At 35.8% G+C, this 21,337-nt stretch overlaps 1 protein-coding gene across 7 annotated transcripts in view; it reads left to right on the forward strand.

Annotated features, from left to right (window-relative positions):
• Positions 1-21,337, forward strand: part of PDLIM5 (PDZ and LIM domain 5) — a 228,573-nt gene that overhangs the window by 41,817 nt on the left and 165,419 nt on the right. For all 7 annotated transcript variants that reach the window (XM_014549008.1, XM_005877790.2, XM_005877784.2 and 4 more), the window contains exon 2: positions 18,985-19,136. In XM_014549008.1, coding sequence (XP_014404494.1) covers positions 18,985-19,136 — 152 coding nt within the window. The remainder of the gene's footprint in view (positions 1-18,984; positions 19,137-21,337) is intronic.

Raw genomic sequence — 21,337 nt, forward strand, 5'->3', positions numbered from 1 at the left:
GGTTCTTTTTATCTTATAGCTGTGTTTGGAAATAAGTTCTTAAATCCTTAATGTGTGACTTTTCACGAAGTAATTATGTGTTTTTGATCAAAGCTGTTTCCCTTCATTATGAGACTTCATAATTATAACTGTCTGATAGCTCAAACGATAGGTATAAAATCTGTTGGTGGTGTAAATACAGGGAGAAGAAACTTTACACAAAGGTTGTTTTTTTTTTTTTTTTTTTTAAAAAAAAAAAAAACTAAACAGTTTAGTTAAGCAAAGAAACAGTTCACTCATTTCTTCCACTCCACTCCCCACCCCCCTCCTCTGGCAAATCCAGTTTGTTCTCTCTCTATGAGCTTGTGTTTTGTTTTTGTTTTTTCTTTAGATTCCATGAATAAATAAAGAGAGCATATGGTAATTGTCTTTCTCTGTCTGAGTTACACTCTTTTTGATTATTTTTTTAAAATATATTTTATTGATTTTTTACAGAGAGGAAGGGAGAGAGATAGAGAGTTAGAAACATCGATGAGAGAGAAACATCGATCAGCCGCCTCCTGCACATCTCCCACTGGGGATGTGCCCGCAACGCAGGTACATGCCCTTGACCGGAATCGAACCTGGGACCCTTCAGTCCGCAGGCCGACGCTCTATCCACTGAGCCAAACCGGTTTCGGCCCTTTTTGATTATTGATTCAACGTCCTTATTATTAACAGCCTGTTCAGATTTCCTATTTCATTATGAGTTAGTCTTGGTAAGTTGTATGTTTCTAGGAATTTATCCATTTCTTCTAGCTTGTTCAATTTGTCATATAATTGGTCATAGTAGTCTCTCATGATCCTTTGTGTTTCTGTGGTATCAGTTGTAACATCTCTTTTATTTCTGATTTTATTTATTTGAATCTGTAGGTTTTTATTGCAAATTATTTTTCATGGAATTGCTTAGGGCAGGGCATTGTGGTATACTTTAGTAAATGGACCATATATGAATGAGTGCTTGAACACTTAAAAAATAATCTTGAACACTTTAAAAATAATTTGAAATAAGATTGATTAGACCAAATGTTCACCACAATATACTTTGTGTTAATAGATGTTTCTGAAAAAAGTGAAGCCATCTCTGTAGAAGATTTTTCTTATGGTCAAGAAGTATGTAAATTATTATCTTTTTATATTGCTATGATCACAAGTCTTTTGTTGTTGTTAATCCTCATCCAAGGATTTCCATTGATTTTTAGAGAGAGTGGGGGGGGGGCGGGGGGGGGGAGACGAGAGAAACATCGATGTGAAAGAGACACATCGACTGGTTGCCTCCCACATGAGCCCAGACCAGAGATCGAGCCTGCAACTGAGGTACGTGCCCCTGATCGGAATTGAACACAGGACCCTTCCATCTATCCACTCTATCTACTGAGCCAAACCAGCTAGGGCAGCATAAGTCTTTATTCAGTTGTAGGAGATGAAACATAAAACAGAGGAAAAAAATAATTATTCATATCTTTTCTTCCCCTTTCTTAACAGTAAACTTAAACTTTAATTCCTTTATTTGTTTATTGAATAAGTAATACATTTATGTGGTTTATATATAAAACAGTATACAGACAGGTATGGTACATAATGATTTCTTGGTTACCACTATCTGCTCTGCTCTGTTCCAAATGAGTGACTTCTTACCTCTCTCTCTGTCTCCTGTGTAGCCAGCCTCCAGATGAGTAACTGTGGTTAATAGTTTTTTGGGATTATTTCAGAAATTTTTTTAGGTACAGATATGAATTTATGTTTATTTTCCCTTTTCTCATACAAATGGCAGCATTTTGTAGACACTGTTCTGTGCCTCATTTTTTAAAAATGTAATCTGTGCAGTGTATAGATTCTGCTTTGTCATTACTTAAAGGCTTCCTAATTTTTCAGCTTTATTGAGGTATAATTGACAATTTCTCATTTTTCCCTACAATTGCAAAGAATTCCACTGTGTAGATGTCATGTAACTTATCAATTATTACAGGCTGTTGGTTCTACTATCATGTTGTTTTGAAAAACATGAGTTTATCAACACAATTGACATATCAGGGAGCAATTTGAGCATAATGTTACTTTTGCATTGCTTATGTGTGATTTAGTCTGGGAGAAAGAAACACTATGCGAACATAGAAACATGCTCCCAGTTGAACCGAACCACTTAGGAATACATAAAACACACACACCTCAAACATATACTGAGTTCATTGAATGGTTATGAGCCACCTCCATCAATATCTGCTGTTACAACTTTCCATCTGATTTCAGGCAATCCTCCTTCCATCACATCACACCACAATCACCAACTCCCAAGCTATAGCCCACTTATACTAGTAAACTCTGGTCTTTTTCAAGGTGCAGTCTCAGAGTGTTATGCCTTTAACCCTATTGTCTCATTAGCCATATTTCCCCCATAAGGTTCTTATAGCATGATTTTGCACAGTGACTTTTAGGAACACATATTTTGCATTATAGCAGAAATGATTATACATGATTTCACTCATGTGAAGATATTTATAGTATGAATTCCCAGAGGTAGAATGGCTACATCGAAAAGTATATATACACATTTGTAATTTTAACATGTTGCCAAATTGCCCACTAGTAATGTGTGAATGTGCCTGTTTCCTTATACCCTGGCAGCATGCAGTTACCACATTTATAGGTTAGCTTTCTGATAGGTGAAAAATATTCTTAGTTTTTACATACTTTTTATGTTTTAAGAACTGTGTATGTTTTCTTTTGTGGGGCAAAGTCTTTTAATATAAAAGACTTTTATACATAGTAGAGGATCTAAAACTATATTACTTTGACTGATGACTATTTGCATCTGAATAACTGAAAAGTATAATTTTTTTCTCTGAATAAGTTACTGTGCCTGTCAGCAAAAGTAACTCCTTTTAGAGTACTTAAAACCTTGAAAGACTATTTGAAGTCATGAATTTTATTACCGTGAGAATTCTTTCATTAATTTTTAGCCAAAAGCACATGTGTAAACACAGTTAACTTTTTAATAGATCTTCCAAAGTTGGGGATTAATATCCAGCCTAAGGAAATTTTATATAAATAGAGGGCTGGGTAAAGAAAGGAAGGAGAATATAAAAAAAGATACAAAATAAAAAATGATGTTTTGCTATTCATGCTTTAATATGCTATAAATAAAATAAGTTGTAGCAACTGAAATATTTTAAAATTTTTATTTACTTCTACTAATTTTTAAAGTATAGAGGATAAAGAATAAAAATTTTAAATTTGCCCATAACTATATTACCCTTCTGTTAATTCCTATTAACAATGAGAAAAAAACATTATTTTGAAGTTTCTAAAAACATTTTAGCTCTTACAAAATATATTTAGGGCATGGAAAGTGGTCTTTGATTTTTTTTAAAAATATATTTTATTGATTTTTTACAGAGAGGAAGGGAGAGGGATAGAGAGTTAGAAACATCAATGAGAGAGAAACATCCATCAGCTGCCTCCTGCACAACCCCTACTGGGGATGTGCCCGCAACCAAGGTACATGCCCTTGACCGGAATCGAACCTGGGACCCTTGAGTCCACAGGCCGACGCTCTATCCACTGAGCCAAACCGGTTAGGGCTGGTCTTTGATTTTTTTAATACAGTGTTATTCTAAGTGTTGTCCATGGAGTTGTAAATTTGTGATAACATAAGTTCAGAAATTGAGAGTATTTACAAATTTTTATAGCAATTTGACCCAATAATTTCATGTCTCTGGAATCAAATAATAAAAATTGGGGCTTATATACATTTTTAAAATTAATTTTTTGAATAACATTTTTGTTGCTGTATATTTACTAAAATATTGGTCTGAAACAGATTTGACATTTTGTTAAAAAAATTAGTTCTTCTTAGATACTTTGAGAAGCCATACTCTATATTATGTCATTGATAGATTATATTTGAGCTGGTCTTATTCCTCCACTCGACTCCTCAGAGAGAGGCTTTCATCATCATTCAAGGACACGCTGCTCACCAACATAAAAATGCTAGGAGGTAATGCCCCATTCTGGGAGGTAGAACTGTGCAGGCTGACTTCTTCACCAGAGGAGCCTATCAATCAGATTTTGCAATAAGGTTAATTCAGGGATTTTTAAATGAATAAAGATTTTGGGAGCTCCATTATTTTCTGCCACTTTTCCTCTCTTCCTTCACTTTCTCTTTTTTATTTCTCCTCCTTCTTCCTCCTCCCTTTTCTTCTTCTTCTACTTCCTCTATTTCTCTTTCTTTTTGGTTTGGGTGGTTAGAAATTTTGACTGAGGAACTCTTTTTTTAAAACTTGTGTGATGTTAAATACCTGTGTTCCTACTGGAAGCTAGATGAGGCTTAGAGAGAGTTAACCAGGGTAGCAATTTAGAGGTAAGCTTAAAGTGAGAGATATTTCCCTCTTGCTTTATCCAGTCTAGTTTATCTAAGTGGGAGGAACAGATTACTGGGATTTAGGGAATAAACTGTTCAAGGATAAACAATGCATTTGGCTGGATGTGTGATGTGTTATCTCAGGAGGGAGAGTGTCAGGTGATGTGCCGTGTGGGAGGGCAGCCCATCTGGTGGTCATGAGATGGACTTTGGAATCATGCTTCCTGGATTCCAACCCCAGCACTATGACTTCTAACTCTGGGGCCTTAGGCTTGTAATATAAGCTCTCTCTGCCTTAGTTTCCTCACTTGTAAATTGGGAATGCTGGTACTTACTCTGCAGTGTTTTGTTGAGGTTAAATGACTTAATACTTGCAAAATATCGATACGCTGCAATGTTGTTTTCCCTTCCTTCCTCTACTTCCCTGTTATTGGCGTCAAGCCTGTCTGTACTAGCTATCATGTTGAAATAGATATCTTTGTGGGTGTTGCCACTGGTGTGGGTCCCAGCCAAATATATTACAGGATGGGCACATGGTGAGGTTTCTTCCTTTCTAGTTTGCCATTTTGGAAGTTAGGGCTGGGTCATGTCTACCATTTTTTGTTGTTGTTGTTGTTGTTCTTTTTATGTTTTATATTGCTTTAAGGGAAAAAGTTTTTGGTTTGCAAATCATTTTGGTAAGGCAAAATGCCCAGTGTTTCTTCTTCCTTTCTTGTTTCTTCCAAACAAAATACATATAACAAAAGAAAAATAATACTTATTTGAAAAAAATCTTTACTCTTAAAACTAGCTATATAACTCTTTAGAGAATTCTCAGTAAAAAAATTTATGTTTTTATTCCATTGGTTTAGTGCCAGAACAATTTATAGTTCACGAAGTGTGCCTGTGATTCAAAGATCTGTTGCAAGGAGTGTATTTCTTACCTGTTGCAAGGAATGTGTTTCTGAGAGATTAGACATTACATGTGAGCACATTGTTCTCTAGTTTATGGACAGTGTAGCTGGAGAACTCATAGACTAATTAGAAGATTTTTCTCCTGGAGTCAGAATTTTCTAACTCAAATAATATTGTATACTATTTTCCACCTTGCTTGGAAGTTGAGGAAATGGTTTATAATAATGGGCAGCAGAGAGTAATAGCTAAGCTAACAAGGGCTTGCTAGATTTTCTTGGTAATATATTCTTAATGTTTAACTTTTTGAATAGATGTTTGCATACATCAAAATATCAAGGTGAAATGTTAACCTGTGAGATAGAAGAACAAAAGCAGCATTTTTATCTGTTATTTGACCTTTGTCATTTTACATGTAGAAATGGAAGGTTTTGTGAAAAGAAAAAGTAGAAAAGTATGTTTAGCATAGTGCCTGGTTTGTAGTGAGTACTCAATAAATGGTAGTTAGTCTTATAAATATTAGTGTTTTTTAAAAATATATATATTTATTGATTTTAGAGAGGAAGGGAGAGGGAGAGAGAGATGGAAACACCAATGATGAGAGAGAATCATTGATTGGCTGCCTCCTGCATGCCCCACACTTGGGATTGAGTCTGAAACCCTGGCATGTGCCCTGATTGGGAATCGAACCATGACCTCCTGGTTCATAGGATGACACTCAACCACTGAGCCATGCCAGCCGAGCTAAATATTAGTTTTTAATTACACATTTTTAACAATTAAAAGGTATAACACTATGTTACCTCCCCCTCCATGCCCCAAATCCCCAGAAGATACCTTATGTGCTGGTGTATATCATGTATTCATTAACCATTTTCTGAAAGACGGATCTCATGTCAGCTACTCTAACATAATTCAAATACTTTAAGTAAAATTGAAGTATAGTTGTAAACTGATCAGTAGTGATAGGTTTTGATTGACACAAGAAAAGCTCTTTATAGATCCTAGACTTACTTCTGCTAGTAAATTCTTGTTTTCTCTAACAATAGTGGATTTAGTCTTCTCTTTATATATAAGTGACTCTGGGCTCTTACTCTGATAAGAAGAGATGGTTTGATTAATCAAAGTGGTAATGTCATGAGTGGAAACAGAGTGAAATGAAACAGCAGACAGTATGCATCAGGCATGTTCTACCAGGCAAATCAAAATTTTAGCCCCCTCCGCTGCCTCACTCCCACCCCTGTGCTGACTGGACAACTGGGAGCAGGGACATTGCTTGATATTTCCCTAGCTGCCATCAGCACCCTGCCCCCTGTCATGTCCCTGTTACCCTGAGTTCAGAAGCATATGGTGTACCAACTGCACCAGAACAAGGCTCATTAGTGTTGCTCCAGTCTCTTTTACTCTTAATTTAAAAAATGAAAAGAAACACCAAAACAGTGGCACTGACGTAAGAACATTTCCTTTCCATTTCTAGCTGCCTTTTGTGATTGTGCATTTGCTGTCTGTGGAGGAAGTGAAACATCTAGAATAAATCAGTGTTTTGTGACTAGAGACCAGAATGCCAGAAGTCATCTACTAGCATGTGGTGCTATCTTGATAAAAGCCAACTATGTACTGGTTTATTGGGCTAGAGCAGGGGTGGGGAACCTTTTTTCTGCTATGTTTCCAAGGGCCATTTGGATGTTTATAACATAATTCGTGGGCTATACAAAATTATCAACTTAAAAATTAGCCTGCTATATTTGATCAAACATTTAATTAACTCAGCCCTAATGCCTTGGCAGGGCCAGACGTTCCCCACCCCTGGTTTAGAGTTTAAAGGGACCCTAGAACATATGATCTAACTTTCTTGTATAGCTGAGCAGAATGAGGCCAGAGATGTAAATAAGTTGCCCAGGGTCACAGGATTTATTAGTGGTAAAACTAGAATTACCCTCAGGTTTTTTTTATAATACTAAGAGTTGCAAGGGTATGGATAACAGACACTTTCTTACACAGTTTGCAGAATTATTAATGGCCACAGATAGCCCTGTGGCAGTCTAGTGTCATGAATCAAAACTTAATGTGCATACCTTTTTAAAAACAGCTTCCAAAAAAAAATCAGATAAGTGTGCCAAAATAAATGTGTAATATAATTAATCACATTATGTTTAACATAAGAGTAAAACAAATTGGAAATGAGTTAAATTACTAAATAATAGCCTATGTTAAATACCTTTCATTTCCAGTGTGGTAATTCATCAATTGTTTATATTTTGTATAATGTTTCAGTCCATGTACAATGGACCTAAAGAGAAATATAGTCATTGCCTAGAAGGAGCATCCTTGCTGGTCTAATGGTTATAGTTTGAGATGAAATAAGGACAGAAGAAATGAAGAATAAGTATCTAGAAACTTTTGTAGTGTGACAGTAATTTTATGTCTACTGAATCTGATAATAAAAAATTTGATCTTATATTTTATCTGATTAATTTAAATTTTGTTTTTCCAGTAATTTATCATTATTATTGTAGGTTACAGAACAATTGATATGTGGCAGAGTTGGGGGGGGGGTGACTTTCACCACAGATAGTGTCTTCCACCACAGATGGTTTGAGGAACCCCACTTTATGGAGAGTTGCATGCACATGTGAAAGGTTAAATAGTATAAAACAGTAGATGAGGGAAAGGGCCATGCCCATTCTTTTAGCCTTTTCTAAGACTCAGTATTGAATCTAGTGCAGCCGTGGGCAAACTATGGCCCGCGGGCCGGATTCGGCCCGTTTGAAATGAATAAAACTAAAAAAAAAAAAAGACCGTACCCTTTTATGTAATGATATTTACTTTGAATTTATATTAGTTCACACAAACACTCCATCCATGCTTTTGTTCCGGCCCTCCGGTCCAGTTTAAGAACCCATTGTGGCCCTCGAGTCAAAAAGTTTGCCCACCCCTGACTAGTGCCTTATTGGAATAGGTCAGTGTTTTCAAACTTTTTCATCTCATGGCACACACAAACTAATTACTAAACTTCTGCTGTACACCAAAACCTATATTTTTTGCCTGCTGACCAAAAATAGGTATAATTTTGATCATTCACACCAGAGGACTTTTATTATGTTGACTGTTGTCATTTTTTTATTTGACAAAGAGGTCAGTGCCCCTGACTTAATAGTCAGGTATGGCATGCTTTAAAAATCCTTGTGTCATACCAGTTGAAAATCTCTACAATAGGCTGTTATTAAATGTTAATAAATTACACTGAATATTTTGAAAGTTTCTTAAAAGCAAGTAATTTTTTTAAGCTACACTTAAATTCCACTAACATGTGAAATCATGATTTTACACCATTTTGAATAAATATTAATTCTGCTTTGAGTTTTTAAATTTTCTTGATGTTAATGGATTTTTGTTTGTTTTGAAACATCTTACTTTTGTGGATATTGAAGGGTTTGTGATTTTATTTTTATTTTATTATTTTATTTTTTTGCTAGAAGTATGCTGCAGTAGTGGTCTAGAAACCACATTTTGAGAAGCACTGGTCTAAGGTTTCATTAAATCATTAGTTCTTAATATTTTTTGGTCACAGATGCCTTTGGGAATTTGGGGAAAGCTATGCATACTTACACACAATTTCAAGGAATTCATCTCATCACTGAACAGAACCAAGTGAACAGGGATGGTTGAAATGTGTGGATTTCAGTTTTAATCTCTTTACAGGTAAACTAGAGTTCACCAATTCATTTTTAACCATTGTAGCTATCTAATTTTTTTCTTTACCGTTTTCCTTACAGAGAAACACTAATTTCTCTTTCATTAACAAGTTTGCTTGATTTTGAAATGTTTGTAGATGTGCTTTTTTTTTTTTTTTAACTAACCACCATACTTTTTACTTTTTACATTTCTGGTAAAATTATAGTCAAACATTAACTGAAAAGCACATTAAATCTTTGGGCTTAAACACGTGGATTAGCTATAAAATGAATGTGTTATGTGGCATCTTAATAGTGAATTATAGTTTAAGAAGGCATGTGTCAATTTTGGTAGGATGTTGGTAGAGAAAAATAAAGATGTTATTTCAAAAAAGAAGGACTCATCTTGGGAAATGCATTTAGACAACTGGGACAAACTATGAGCAGAAGCCCTGTGTTTAAACTAGGTAGCCCAGTGGCTACATAGGGAAAGAGGCATAATCATCGGCTTACTTCCTTTGGTTTTGTAAGGCACAATGACATATACTTTGAGGTATTTGCCCCATTGCTACCATATAAGGTATATGCTCAGACTTTTGGGTAAAACTGACTACAGTTTGACTCATAAGCCAAAAAATAAAGCCCTTAGTTAAAGTAACCAGTGCTTACATGAGTCAGGATTTTACAAATGCACTCACAAACAGACATCAGTAATTGCTTGTGCTATCTCACCATTCTAACCTACAAAACGCCAAATCATTTTATTTCACAGAAAAGGGTATTAAAATGAATGCAGAATAGCCTCTAATTTTATTTTATTCATTTTTATCCTCACCCGAGGATATGTTTATTGATTTGAGAGAGAGAAACTATGATGTGAGTGAGAAACATCTATCAGTTGCCTTCTGTATGCACCCTGAATGGGGATGTGCCCTGACCTGGAACTGAACCCATAACCTTTTTGGTGTACAGGACAGTGCTCCAACCAACTGAGCTACCGACAAGGGCATAGCCTTAAGTTTTTAAGGGGCATGTTCACATTAGACATCCAAGCCAGAGATTGGCATTTTATATATAGTTGAGTAGCATTCACAGGCTGGTCAAGGCACCAACATTGTATAGCAATAAATAGCTCAAGAACAACTTTAAGAGCTAAATAATATTGTGGGGCTGATTAATAAGCACCAGAGTGATAGTAAATAAATTGGGATTTGAAGAAAGCTTTAAAGGATATGTTTGGGGGCGGGGGGAATTCAGCACTTCTCAAATGTTTTTTACTAAAAACTTCACCACTTTTGTTCATTTGTGATACTTGGTAGTGAATGAGTAGCACTCATCATTCAGCAGGAAAGCAAGAGCTGTGAGTTCTCTATTTTGGTGTAATGCTCCTAAGTTCTTGCGTGTTTTGGGGGCGGAGGGTGTGTGCAAAAGTCACACTCATGGTTTTCTGGGAAGTATGTGGGAGATAAACACCTAGAGACTTTCAACCATAGGCTCATATGTCTGGATTCAAATTTTTATTCTTAAGTAGGTACTAGAAAATAACATTCTAAAGCAAAATTAAAGATTGACCATTAATCAGGTGTTTTTTAAAATAAGACTTTTCTCAGTGCTTCCTTTGCTGTCTCAAAATTCTGTTGGTCAGAGTGGTATAATTTTATTAGTATATTTCTCCAAATTTTAGTAACATCACTGTTAGAAAAACAATAGCTTTTATTTTCCCATGGTTTAGTTCCCATGGTTTTCGGACATGGGAAATTCCTGTTAGTGTTTCCTTCTGTAGATGTCATATTTATATATTCCTTTTTCACATTTACTAAGTCTGAGAGCATTCCTGACATGCCCATGTTGTTAGGGTCATACATTTCCAAGCAGTCCATATTTGTTGAAAACATGCAGAAGGTTGAAAACTTGTACACTGGTAGTGGCTCATTTTATAGGTATTTGTCTCCAACTTGCTACCCATAGTATGTGATCAGATAAGTACTAAAGTCAATTTCTTTTCAACCAGCATAGATCATTCTTAGTGAACATCTAACTATTAAAATGGTGTTATCTACATTATAAAATGATCTCTGTAATATACTTGGGCATGTATATCTTCAATAAATCATTTCTATTGCTGATACCTACTTTTTGAAGTTTGTAACTGCTGGGTTATTTCCAAGGGAGGGAAAATAGAAGGTTTGGGGTGTATATTGAGAATTCTCTATGATTTGGAAGGATACAATTCATTAGAGAATTTTAAGACAGTGTTGGAATTGCTGCTATGGCTAAACATTTTGCCTTTTTTGAAAAAGGTTAGGGCAATATAGCAGCTGTTTTAAATAGTTATTTTAAAGAGAAATATTAGGCAGTTTGAGTTATTTAAAATAATATCTGCCACACTGGGTTCTTTTGTTGTACAGGATGATGCTCCATCCAACGAAGCCACACCAGCCAGGATCACACTGGGTTCTTTTAAAAATGAAAACTCCATAGTGCTTTCATTGATTTTATTGTTTGTTTGTTTTGCTATGAGTTCAGTGATTGGTTTGTTTCTGTGATGTGTTGTCAAGAGGTAATAGTTACAGGAAGGGTTAACCTAGTAGGTATATATCTAACTCCTTACAAATCCAAATAGCATACTTTTTTGATGATAAGATACATTTTTTATTTAGTATAATTTTTAGATCTTTGTCTAAGAGGAATGCTATCTTGAGATACTAATATTTTATTTTCCGAGCAGTTTTATAAGTATGTAGTGCTACTTTTCTCTTTCATTAAAAAGTTTTAAGAAGACCCCTAGCCGGATAGCTCAGTTGTTTGGAGCATCACCCAGGTATGCCAAGATTGTGGGTTTGATCCCACAATCCAAGAATCCACCAATGAATGCATAAATAAGTAGAATAACAAACCGGAGTCTCTCTCTCTCTCTCATCAATAAATAACAACTTAAAAATATTTTTAACGGAATGCTGCTGGAACCACACATTTATATGCAGACTAAGCATTTGGGAAAAGTTTAATTATAAATTTTATTTAAGTACAATGAAGTTACTGACCTGTTTAATGATACACATAAGTATTACTGTGAGTTAATTGGCTCTAAATTATAGTTATTAATTATAGTCATTTAGATTATTTTAGTTAATTCAAATCAAAATGCAACATCTTTCTTTTATAATGAGTTATTGTTTTGATGTTCTGTTCAATTTAAATATTATTTTGTGTATATGCACACGGATGGATAACACACCTAGAGATAAGGCCAGAATCTAGCTTACCAAGCCTGGGAGACTCCTGACCCTTTCTGCCCTCATGGTCTTGTTCCCTGTTCCACTCCCTCCCTATACCAGTACCCTCCTGTGTTCCCTTTGTTGTATGTTCTCTTGTTTTCTTTCCTTCCTGTCCTTCTCTGACCCCCAAATTCAAGTCTCTTCATGAACATCACCTTATTGATTCTTATCCTTTGGCTCTTAGTACAATGTCAACACCTAACTCCTGGGAAGTGGTGATATGAGGTCACCATTCTGTGGGAATGGAGTTTGGAAAATTCAGACTTGGATAGTGGTAGACACGGACGGAGGACACGGTCAGCTGGTTTCCTAATTCTGTGGCATATTGAACTCTATTGCCGAGTGAGGGGAAGGTGTTTAGGCTTAGAGAGGCAGAGAGAAGAGAATGAAGAGAAATATTTGGTCTTCATTTAAGGAGAGAAGGGGAAAGCCAGAAGGTCTGACTGGTCATTTTGAAAAACTGTCTTCCTGTCCCTAAGGTCCTTGAAACAGGTGTCCAACCTGTGTGAATTGGTGGCATTCTATAATTAACTAGAGACCCAGTGCACGAATTTGTTCACTGGTGGGGTCCAGCCGCCTGCCCCAATGAGGGCTGATCGGGGCTGGGCTGGGGCAGGGGAGGGGATGCGGGAGGTTGGCCGGCCGGCCCCACCCTCAATCGAAGTGTGGAGGGCCGATTGGGAGCAGGGCTGGCCTGGGGGAGGGGCTATGAGCAGTTGGCTGGCTGGCCCTTCCCCCTATCAGGGTGTGGGGGCCTATCGGGGGCCAGGCTGGCCAGGGGAAGGGGCTGCGGGAGGTTGGGGGGGGCAATCAGGGCCCCAATCGGGCTGATTGGCCGCTGCAGTGAGCATCATAGTGACCAGTTGTTCCGGTCGTTCTGTTGTTCTGTTCACTTGGCTTTTATATATATAGATAATAATAATAAAACAGTTACTGTGCATTGTATGATATGTGCTGTGCTGGTATTTTATTTAATCTGCTCAACAGCACTGCGATGCAGGTGGGATTATAGTCCCCATTTTCAAGGAGAGATGGCTGAAATTTAGGCCTATTAAATTCACGTCACACAGTTAATAGATGGCAGAGCATGAATATGAACTCATGTTTGCCTAACTTCAAAGCCTCTGCTAAGTACTGTGTTTTTACTTGCTATGTGGATGTAGGCAAGTCATTTAATCTCTTTGAAGCTCCCTTTCCCCATCTGTAAAAATTTTGATAGTGGTAGAAAGAATGATAAAGGGCCTCCAAAGTCCCTGACGCACTGTGAGTGCTCCGTAAATAGTCCAGTTTACTTTCTCTGGGTCATTTCTTTCGCAGGGCAGAAAAGACTATGTGAGAGGAGCTCCCCTCCAAAAAGACTGAAGAAAATTTATCTTTGGGCATTTTCTAGTTAGAGTAAAGTGGGAGAAGCCTAAGTCTATGATGTATTTTTTCCCTTATATTCTCCCCTGCATCCTCCCCCCTCCCCCCGTCCCCCACACACGGAGTCTACCCATCTGCATCAATAAACAGAAGCTCAGTGGTAGTTCCAACATGTGCCGCCATGTATGCCTGCAACTTAAGTGAGACCACAAAGCAGTGCTTTTAAAGAAGCATACAGCTATAGTTAAGTTTATGGAAAATTGGGCAGCAGCACTGAAAAATGCATTTAAAGATCAAAAGAGAAGCATTTGCTTCTGATTAGTTTGATTTATACTGGGCTTGACCCAGGAGCTTCCCACAACTGTTTCCTTCCTACAAATTGTGCATTTATGAAATACACACACCCTTATGGCTGTCATATAACATGTACAAGATTTACTGATGACAGAAACTTGTTACTGCTTCAAACAAATGCAAGCTATTTAGACTTGTACAAACAAAGGAAAAATGAATTATGCAAATAATGAGTGACCTTGTCCTTTTTCCTTATCCGCTCACAATTCATAATAATGCGGCATAATACCCAATTAAGGGGGGGGGAGTTTATCTTTGTAATGAGTGCATGGCTTGGGGAAATGGTGTTTTTCCTTATTCGCTCACAATTCATAATAATGCTGCATAATACCCAATTAAGGGGGGGAATTTATCTTTGTAATGAGTGCATGGCTTGGGGAAATGGTTCTGAGGATAAGTGAAGCTTAGGAGTATTCAGTGATATGCAACCTATATAAGTCTTAAATTTGTCTCTAGGCATTGGTCCTTTCCCACTATACATACAGCATTAGTTCAGGCTCTTCATGATCTTTAGTTTTAATCATGTGATACAAAGCCTGAGTATTGAATAATATAGAGATTAACAAAAAAAGTTAATGTAAAAAAGCCAAGATAATATTACTAAGTTAAAAAAAACTAGACAAAAATGAGTTTGACAGTTTAATAATAAAAGATGATACAGATGGTGATGGGTATTTGTTTCCATGTTGATAATTTATTGAGAAAGGGTTGAGATTAAATATAATTAAACTCTTTCTAATACTTACTCAATAAAGTTACCTAGGGGTATTGTGATATAACTTTCGAGGTCCTAGGAAAAATACGTTACTAACTATCCAAACTGGATTTACTTTGTCCTATTGGAAATGTGGTTTGATTTTTTACCTTACTTAAGTCAGTTCAGCCTAATGATTAATTGAAGATAATCATTTTCAGATTAGAATATATTTTTCTCTCTTTGGTGAATTAAGTATTCTAGAATTGAGTATATTAAACTGATGTACTGATTTATTGATTTCTCCTTTATTATGATTTAATCAGATATTTTCTAATATCTGCAGTAATCAAGGCTCTTGGAGAAAAGCAAATTATTTTAAAACATGATTCCTGACCTTATGGTGCTTGTTTTGAAATTAGAAACCAGTGGTGACAAATTATAGATGGCATGTATTTCAGGCTACGGCTTTATTCTGCATTGTAGGAAGAAGATATTTGGAGATTTTTCGCCCTTATTTTAGCATGATTGGAGTCCCAGTGTGAAATAGTAGTAGGGCCACCATTATGAAATGTGAAGATGGAGGAGGGGGGAGGAATATGGAGCTCCTTGCAGTAGGCTGTAGGCAAGATCAGGGTGACAGATGATCATGGTGTGGACTAGCATGGGAGAGGATTGGAAGGATATACAAAATTTAGTAGCTTCCCTAGATGTGGTACTTGGAAGAGGCAGAATTCACAGGAGTTAGGATTTCTGTGCTCCACTATCTGCAAATAAGAAGGTGGCAGAGTAAAAGCAACCCTAAAAAGGTAACTTTGAGAAGTTGGTTTTGAACATCTTGAGGTCATAAAGTTTTATCTAGTAATGACACTGGATTTGATAATTTTCTTTCTACATTGTTCATTATCTTTATATTATTACAAGACTGGGAGTATTTAAATTGCTTTTGTTGGGTACATTTAGAAAAATGTTCCATAGGTTTCAGTGTTTCTATATTAAGGCTACTTTATGTTAAAAATGGTCATGTAATTTAGCTATGTTCTGTTTTTTTATTTTTATTCTTTTTATGCTTGCCTTTCTTGGCTAAAGTAAAATCTAGGATAAATTATATTTATACTTTTTCTTTATTCAGTATTCAAACTTTAATTCATTTGTTGATTTTAATAGGGAATAGATGTTCCTTGGTACTGTCATCAAAGTCTTTCAAATTTGACTCCTATTTTGGGATTAGATCTATACACCCTTTGTGCATGCAGATAGCTGATAAATAGGTAAACTTTTAAAACTGGAAGGGATCCTAGGAGTGCCTTTGAGATCATCTAGCACAGCACCCATGTTTCTCAGATTAATAATCTGAGGTCAAGAGAATAGTAATAATGCCAACATTTATTGAGTTATAATCTCACATAGTCATTACAATAATCCTGTGAATAAGTCCCATAGAAAACTATTGACTTCAGGAACTACTTTCTTTGTAAATGTCTTTTACAATTTAAACAATTTAGTTCTGTACATTAGAGAAGAGCAATTATTATTTCTGTGTTAAATTAAGATCTTATATCTGTTAGATTTTACATATTTTACATAATTTTAAGATATTTAAATTAATAAAAAGAAATGCTAATTATTAAATGATGGGCCACATCTGTTATTTAATATATAGCCATGCACTGCTTAACAACTGGGATCTGTTCTAAAAAATGCTTTGTTAGGTGATTTCATTGTTGGGGAGAATACCACAGAGTGCACAAACCCATATGGTATAGCCTACTACACCTAGGCTCTATGGCAGTGATGGCGAACCTTTTGAGCTCGGCGTGTCAGCATTTTGAAAAACCCTAACTTAACTCTGGTGCCGTGTCACATATAGAAATTTTTTGATATTTGCAACCATAGTAAAACAAAGACTTATATTTTTGATATTTATTTTATATATTTAAATGCCATTTAACGAAGAAAAATCAACCAAAAAAATGAGTTCGCGTGTCACCTCTGACATGCGTGTCATAGGTTCGCCATCACTGCTCTATGGTATAACCTATTGTTCCTAGGCTACAAGCCTTTACAGCAAGCATGTCAAACTCAAAGGCTAACACGGGCCAAATAAACAAGGTTTAAGTTTATGTGGACCACAAAAAAATAAAAGCTTCAATTTTCATAGAAACGTAGGTTTACTTCGATAGAGACATGTTGAATACAAAGGGCTGAAATAAATGAGTAATCATTAAAATAATAGAACATTTTAATAAAAATTAATATTTTTCTAGCACATTAACTTATGAGACACTGAATAACTGCACAAATTAGTAAGCATAACACAAATAAGCCTATTTTTCTTGTTCTCTGGAAGTGAAATATTTCCTGTTGTGCACATCAAACAAGTCAGCACAAGGCTAATGACGTGGCAATTGGCTGCTAAAATATTCGCTGCTAGTATCAGTGGAGAGAAATGGTGCACCTTCACATAAGGCACGTAAGGGAAATGAATACAACACAATTATAGTAATCAGTCATTAGCGAACATTGTAGTTCGTTATTAATAATTATGCATAACAGGATATTGTAAAAATTAAGTTATGAAATTTTTATTAAAACGTTTCCTACATACCAATTTTTTGGCTGGGCCACAAAAATACTCATTGTGGGCCACATGCGGCTGTGGGTCGCAAGTTCGACATGCTTGCTTTACAGCATGTTACTGTACAAAACGACACAAGGTTAAGTTAAATCAAGCACAAAAGAAAGAGATACATGCAGTCAAGACACTGGTAAACATGAGATACATGAAGCTGCTACCACCCTAACCTGGCATAATATTTTACAGCAAACTCTTTAGTATAAATACAAAGAATAGAATCAAACAATAAAAAGTGTAGTATAGTAAATACATATGATTATCAAGTATTACATACAGTATATAATTGTATGTGCTGTACTTTTATAAGACTGGCTGCACAGTAGGTTTGTTTTCACCAGCATCACTGCCAACACATGAGTAATGGGTTGGACTACAATGTTACCACAGCAATGATGTTACTAGGCGATAGGAATTTTTTAGTTTCATTATAATCTTATAGGACCACTGCTGTATATACAGTCGTTGTTGACAGAAATATCCTTGTGCAGTGCATGACTGTAGTAAAACCATATCACTTAATGTACTTGTTAATAAAAGACTTTTTCCTAATTCCAAAATAGACATGCACATATTCCTTTTATATTTTAAAAATACTGCTGATAAGGTATTTTTAAAAAATATATAATAAAGTTCTATCTTAATTCTTTTATTCTTGATCCTGTGATCCTGAAATCCAATTCATTTAATTTTCATTAAATTTCGAAGCTACTTCGACAGCCATACAATGTATGTAATAAAAGGTGTGTATATGTATACATACATACATATATTATATATATAATATAGTTATGTTGGTAAGTTGTATGTGAGTTAAATTTTGATCTGTTTTGTTAGTCTGGAAATTTTATTTCTCTAGTGTCAACATTTCATTAATTTTTTTTTACCTTCAAATATCTGGGCAATTGAAAGGAATTGTTTTTTCTATTAGTACAAAAAGGAAAACAAAATCACTATACCATGTATATGAAAGAATGTTTCATTTGAAAGGTTTGAAATATTTTTTGTATCTTATATCTGTTAGATTTTACATATCCTTGCTCAAATAGATATTATTTCTAGTAGAAAATTTTACAGAGAAGGGCAGAAAGATTGGAGATTAAAGACTGTGGTACACAAAAAAAGTCTGACAGTCTCAGACACACTGGTTTCCTTCCCCGCCTAAGTGCTTGGAGCAGGAAACACATCAGTAGAAAAGATATTTGGGCCTGTGATCTAAAAGAATTCAACCCCCCCAGCACTGGATGTGATTTGGACTCAACAGGAAGGATTGTTCAGTAGATCCTCCACTTGTATTACTTTTTGTGCTCAAACAAAAATGCAGCTGTCTAAAGAATTTTAAAATTACTTTTAAAAGCTAATATTAAATACCCTATTAAGCTTACGGTCTTTTTCTTTTGCTAATATGTAGTTTTCTTCACTACTTCTCTTCTTCATTTGTAACAGTCACACTCTACTGTTACACAATAAAGAAATGGAGAAATTATCAGGGAACCTTTCTCATGAAATGATTTTAGTTATATAGAGCAGATAAGAATTTAAGAACATAAACATGAGTGTTATTTAATTTTTAACTTTACCTGTTAAGATAATTTTTACTTTGTCTAATAGTTTATTAATATATATTTCTTTTGATGTAAGCAAAAGTATAATTTTCATCTGTGTTTATTATTTATTTCTTAACAAGTGACACTCCTAATTAAATTTATTTATTACAGTTAAAAGATGGTGGCAAAGCATCTCAGGCAAATGTGAGAATAGGCGACGTGCTTCTTAGCATTGATGGAATAAGTGCCCATGGAATGACTCACCTTGAAGCCCAGAACAAGATTAAGGGTTGTACAGGCTCTTTGAATATGACTCTGCAAAGGTAAGTTGCTTTTTGTTTGGTTTTGAGACAGAAAGCAACTCAGGAATGTGTGTTCATGTATCTGATTCATAGTGTTAATTAAAAAGCACTTTTTACTAGCCTTTTTTCAGATAAATAAAAAATATGATGGCTCTTAAATTGAGTTATCGAGCAGTATAAGAATTGGTAAAAGCTTTGGATTATTTCTCCATAAGAAGGCATGTATTCTTACAGTGACAAAAATTGTGTGGATAGCTCAGTAAGTTTAAGAATTCCTGACATTTCTCAATGGAGCACAGGCTAAGAATCCTTATTATATTTGAGAGTATTCTTTTAAGGTATGGTTTGACTTTTCTTAGTATGTCTTTTCTCTTTGTTTCCTGGGTGCAAAGTAAATTTTTAATATACTCATATGAAGTTCAGATTTTCTGAACTTCCTTTTGTTTTTTAAAGTTACCTGTCCTTAAGTATAAAATAGCTAATCACACTTTGATGATGATGTGTGAGGCATTTTGAATATCTCAACATTTGACCTACATTGAAATCACCTGGATTGCTTGTTAAAAATACTGATAGGATTCAGAATATCTGCAAGAAAGAACCAAGAATTTTATATATATTTATTAAATTTTATCAATCAATCCTCACCCAAGAGAGAAAGAGAAACATTAATGTGAGAGAGAACATCGATTGGTTGCCTTCCGTATGCTCCCCAACTGGGACCAAACGCACAACCTAGGTATGTGCCCTACCTGGGAATCGAACCTGCAACCTTTCAGTATACAGGATGTTGCTCCAACCAACTAAGCCACACCATCCAGGGCCAAGAACTATCTATCTATATATATATAAAAGCCTAAGCGACCGCCTGGCCGTTCGACTGTTCGCTATGACACGCAATGACCACCAGGGAGCAGACACTCAATGCACAGGCATGGAAACTTGGAACAGATTGATGAATCTCAGAGGGAAGGGGGGTAGGGGGAAGGCCAGAAAAGATTAACCAAAAATCTTATATGCATACTAGAGGCCTGGTGTACGGATTCGTGCACAGGTGGGGTCCCTCGGCTTGGCCTGCGGGGATCGGGCTGAAATTGGCAGTCTGAATCCCCTGAAGGGTCCCGGATTGTGAGAGGGTGCAGGCCAGGCCGAGGGACCCCACCAGTGCACGAATCCATGCACCAGGCCTTCCCTAGTACTTTAATGCATTCCCTGTGATTATTATGAATTGTAAAGTTAGAAGCACTGCAGTATCTTGGCTATGAGGAGGAGAAAGAAGGAATGAAGAGAGGGTGATTGAGTGTAGCTTTGAACCTTTAGGTTTATAAGGAAGGTGGCTGTCATTTACCATGTGGCTATGGAAAGTTTTAAACAAGTCTTGTTTTTAATGATTGCAAAAGTGTTTCTATTCTATAAAATTTGGAAAACACCTTTACTCCCCCTAACATCTCAAAGTCTCCCATAAATTATCTTGTGTATTGTAAATCTTTTAAGAGGGGAATAACATGTGGTGCCTTCCAAACGTATTTAGCTATGGCCGCTTTTTTGAGTTTCTCCTGGGACTATTTAAAGGATATATACAGGGTAAATTATATGTACTTGTCTGGAGTATCGATTTGGTCTTAAAACTAAACAGTAAAATTTTTTATGAACTTAGACTTACAGATTTACTTTGATGTATCATGATTTTCTAACCAGTTTCTTTTTTCCCCCTTGAGAGAATTCCTTTCAGTAGGACTGTTGAGTCAAAGGTTGTGTGAATTTAAATTTTGATAACTGTTAGTTATACATTTCAATGCGTATAAAAGTAGTCAATGTGAAATACAACCTTGCTAAAAAGTTCTGTTTTGATAGTATCCTTTCTGCCCATAAATGAAAGTACTCATTTTTATTTATGGGCATTTTTACTAAGTATGATTTTGAAAGGGAATCAAGAAGTCAAGAAGCTTAACTTGTGTGAGATATTAACAAAGCAAAAACAAATACAGATGAAGATGGTCTGTTTCTCAAATTCTAAAGTTGAAAGTTTATGTAGAGTATAAGCTCTTTTCTTGAGCTGTGTATCATTTCTTTCAAACCAGCCTACTTGTTTTCATATTGTGCTCCCTATTTTATAACTCAGGACCCAGTATCTTATTTTCTACTAGAGGCCTGGTGCACGAAATTTGTGCACTTGGTGTGTGTGCGGTGGCGGGGGGGGGGGGGTCCCTCAGCCTGCCCTG

This window comes from Myotis brandtii, unplaced genomic scaffold (genome assembly GCF_000412655.1).
Source record: "Myotis brandtii unplaced genomic scaffold, ASM41265v1 scaffold530, whole genome shotgun sequence".
NCBI lineage: Eukaryota > Metazoa > Chordata > Mammalia > Chiroptera > Vespertilionidae > Myotis > Myotis brandtii.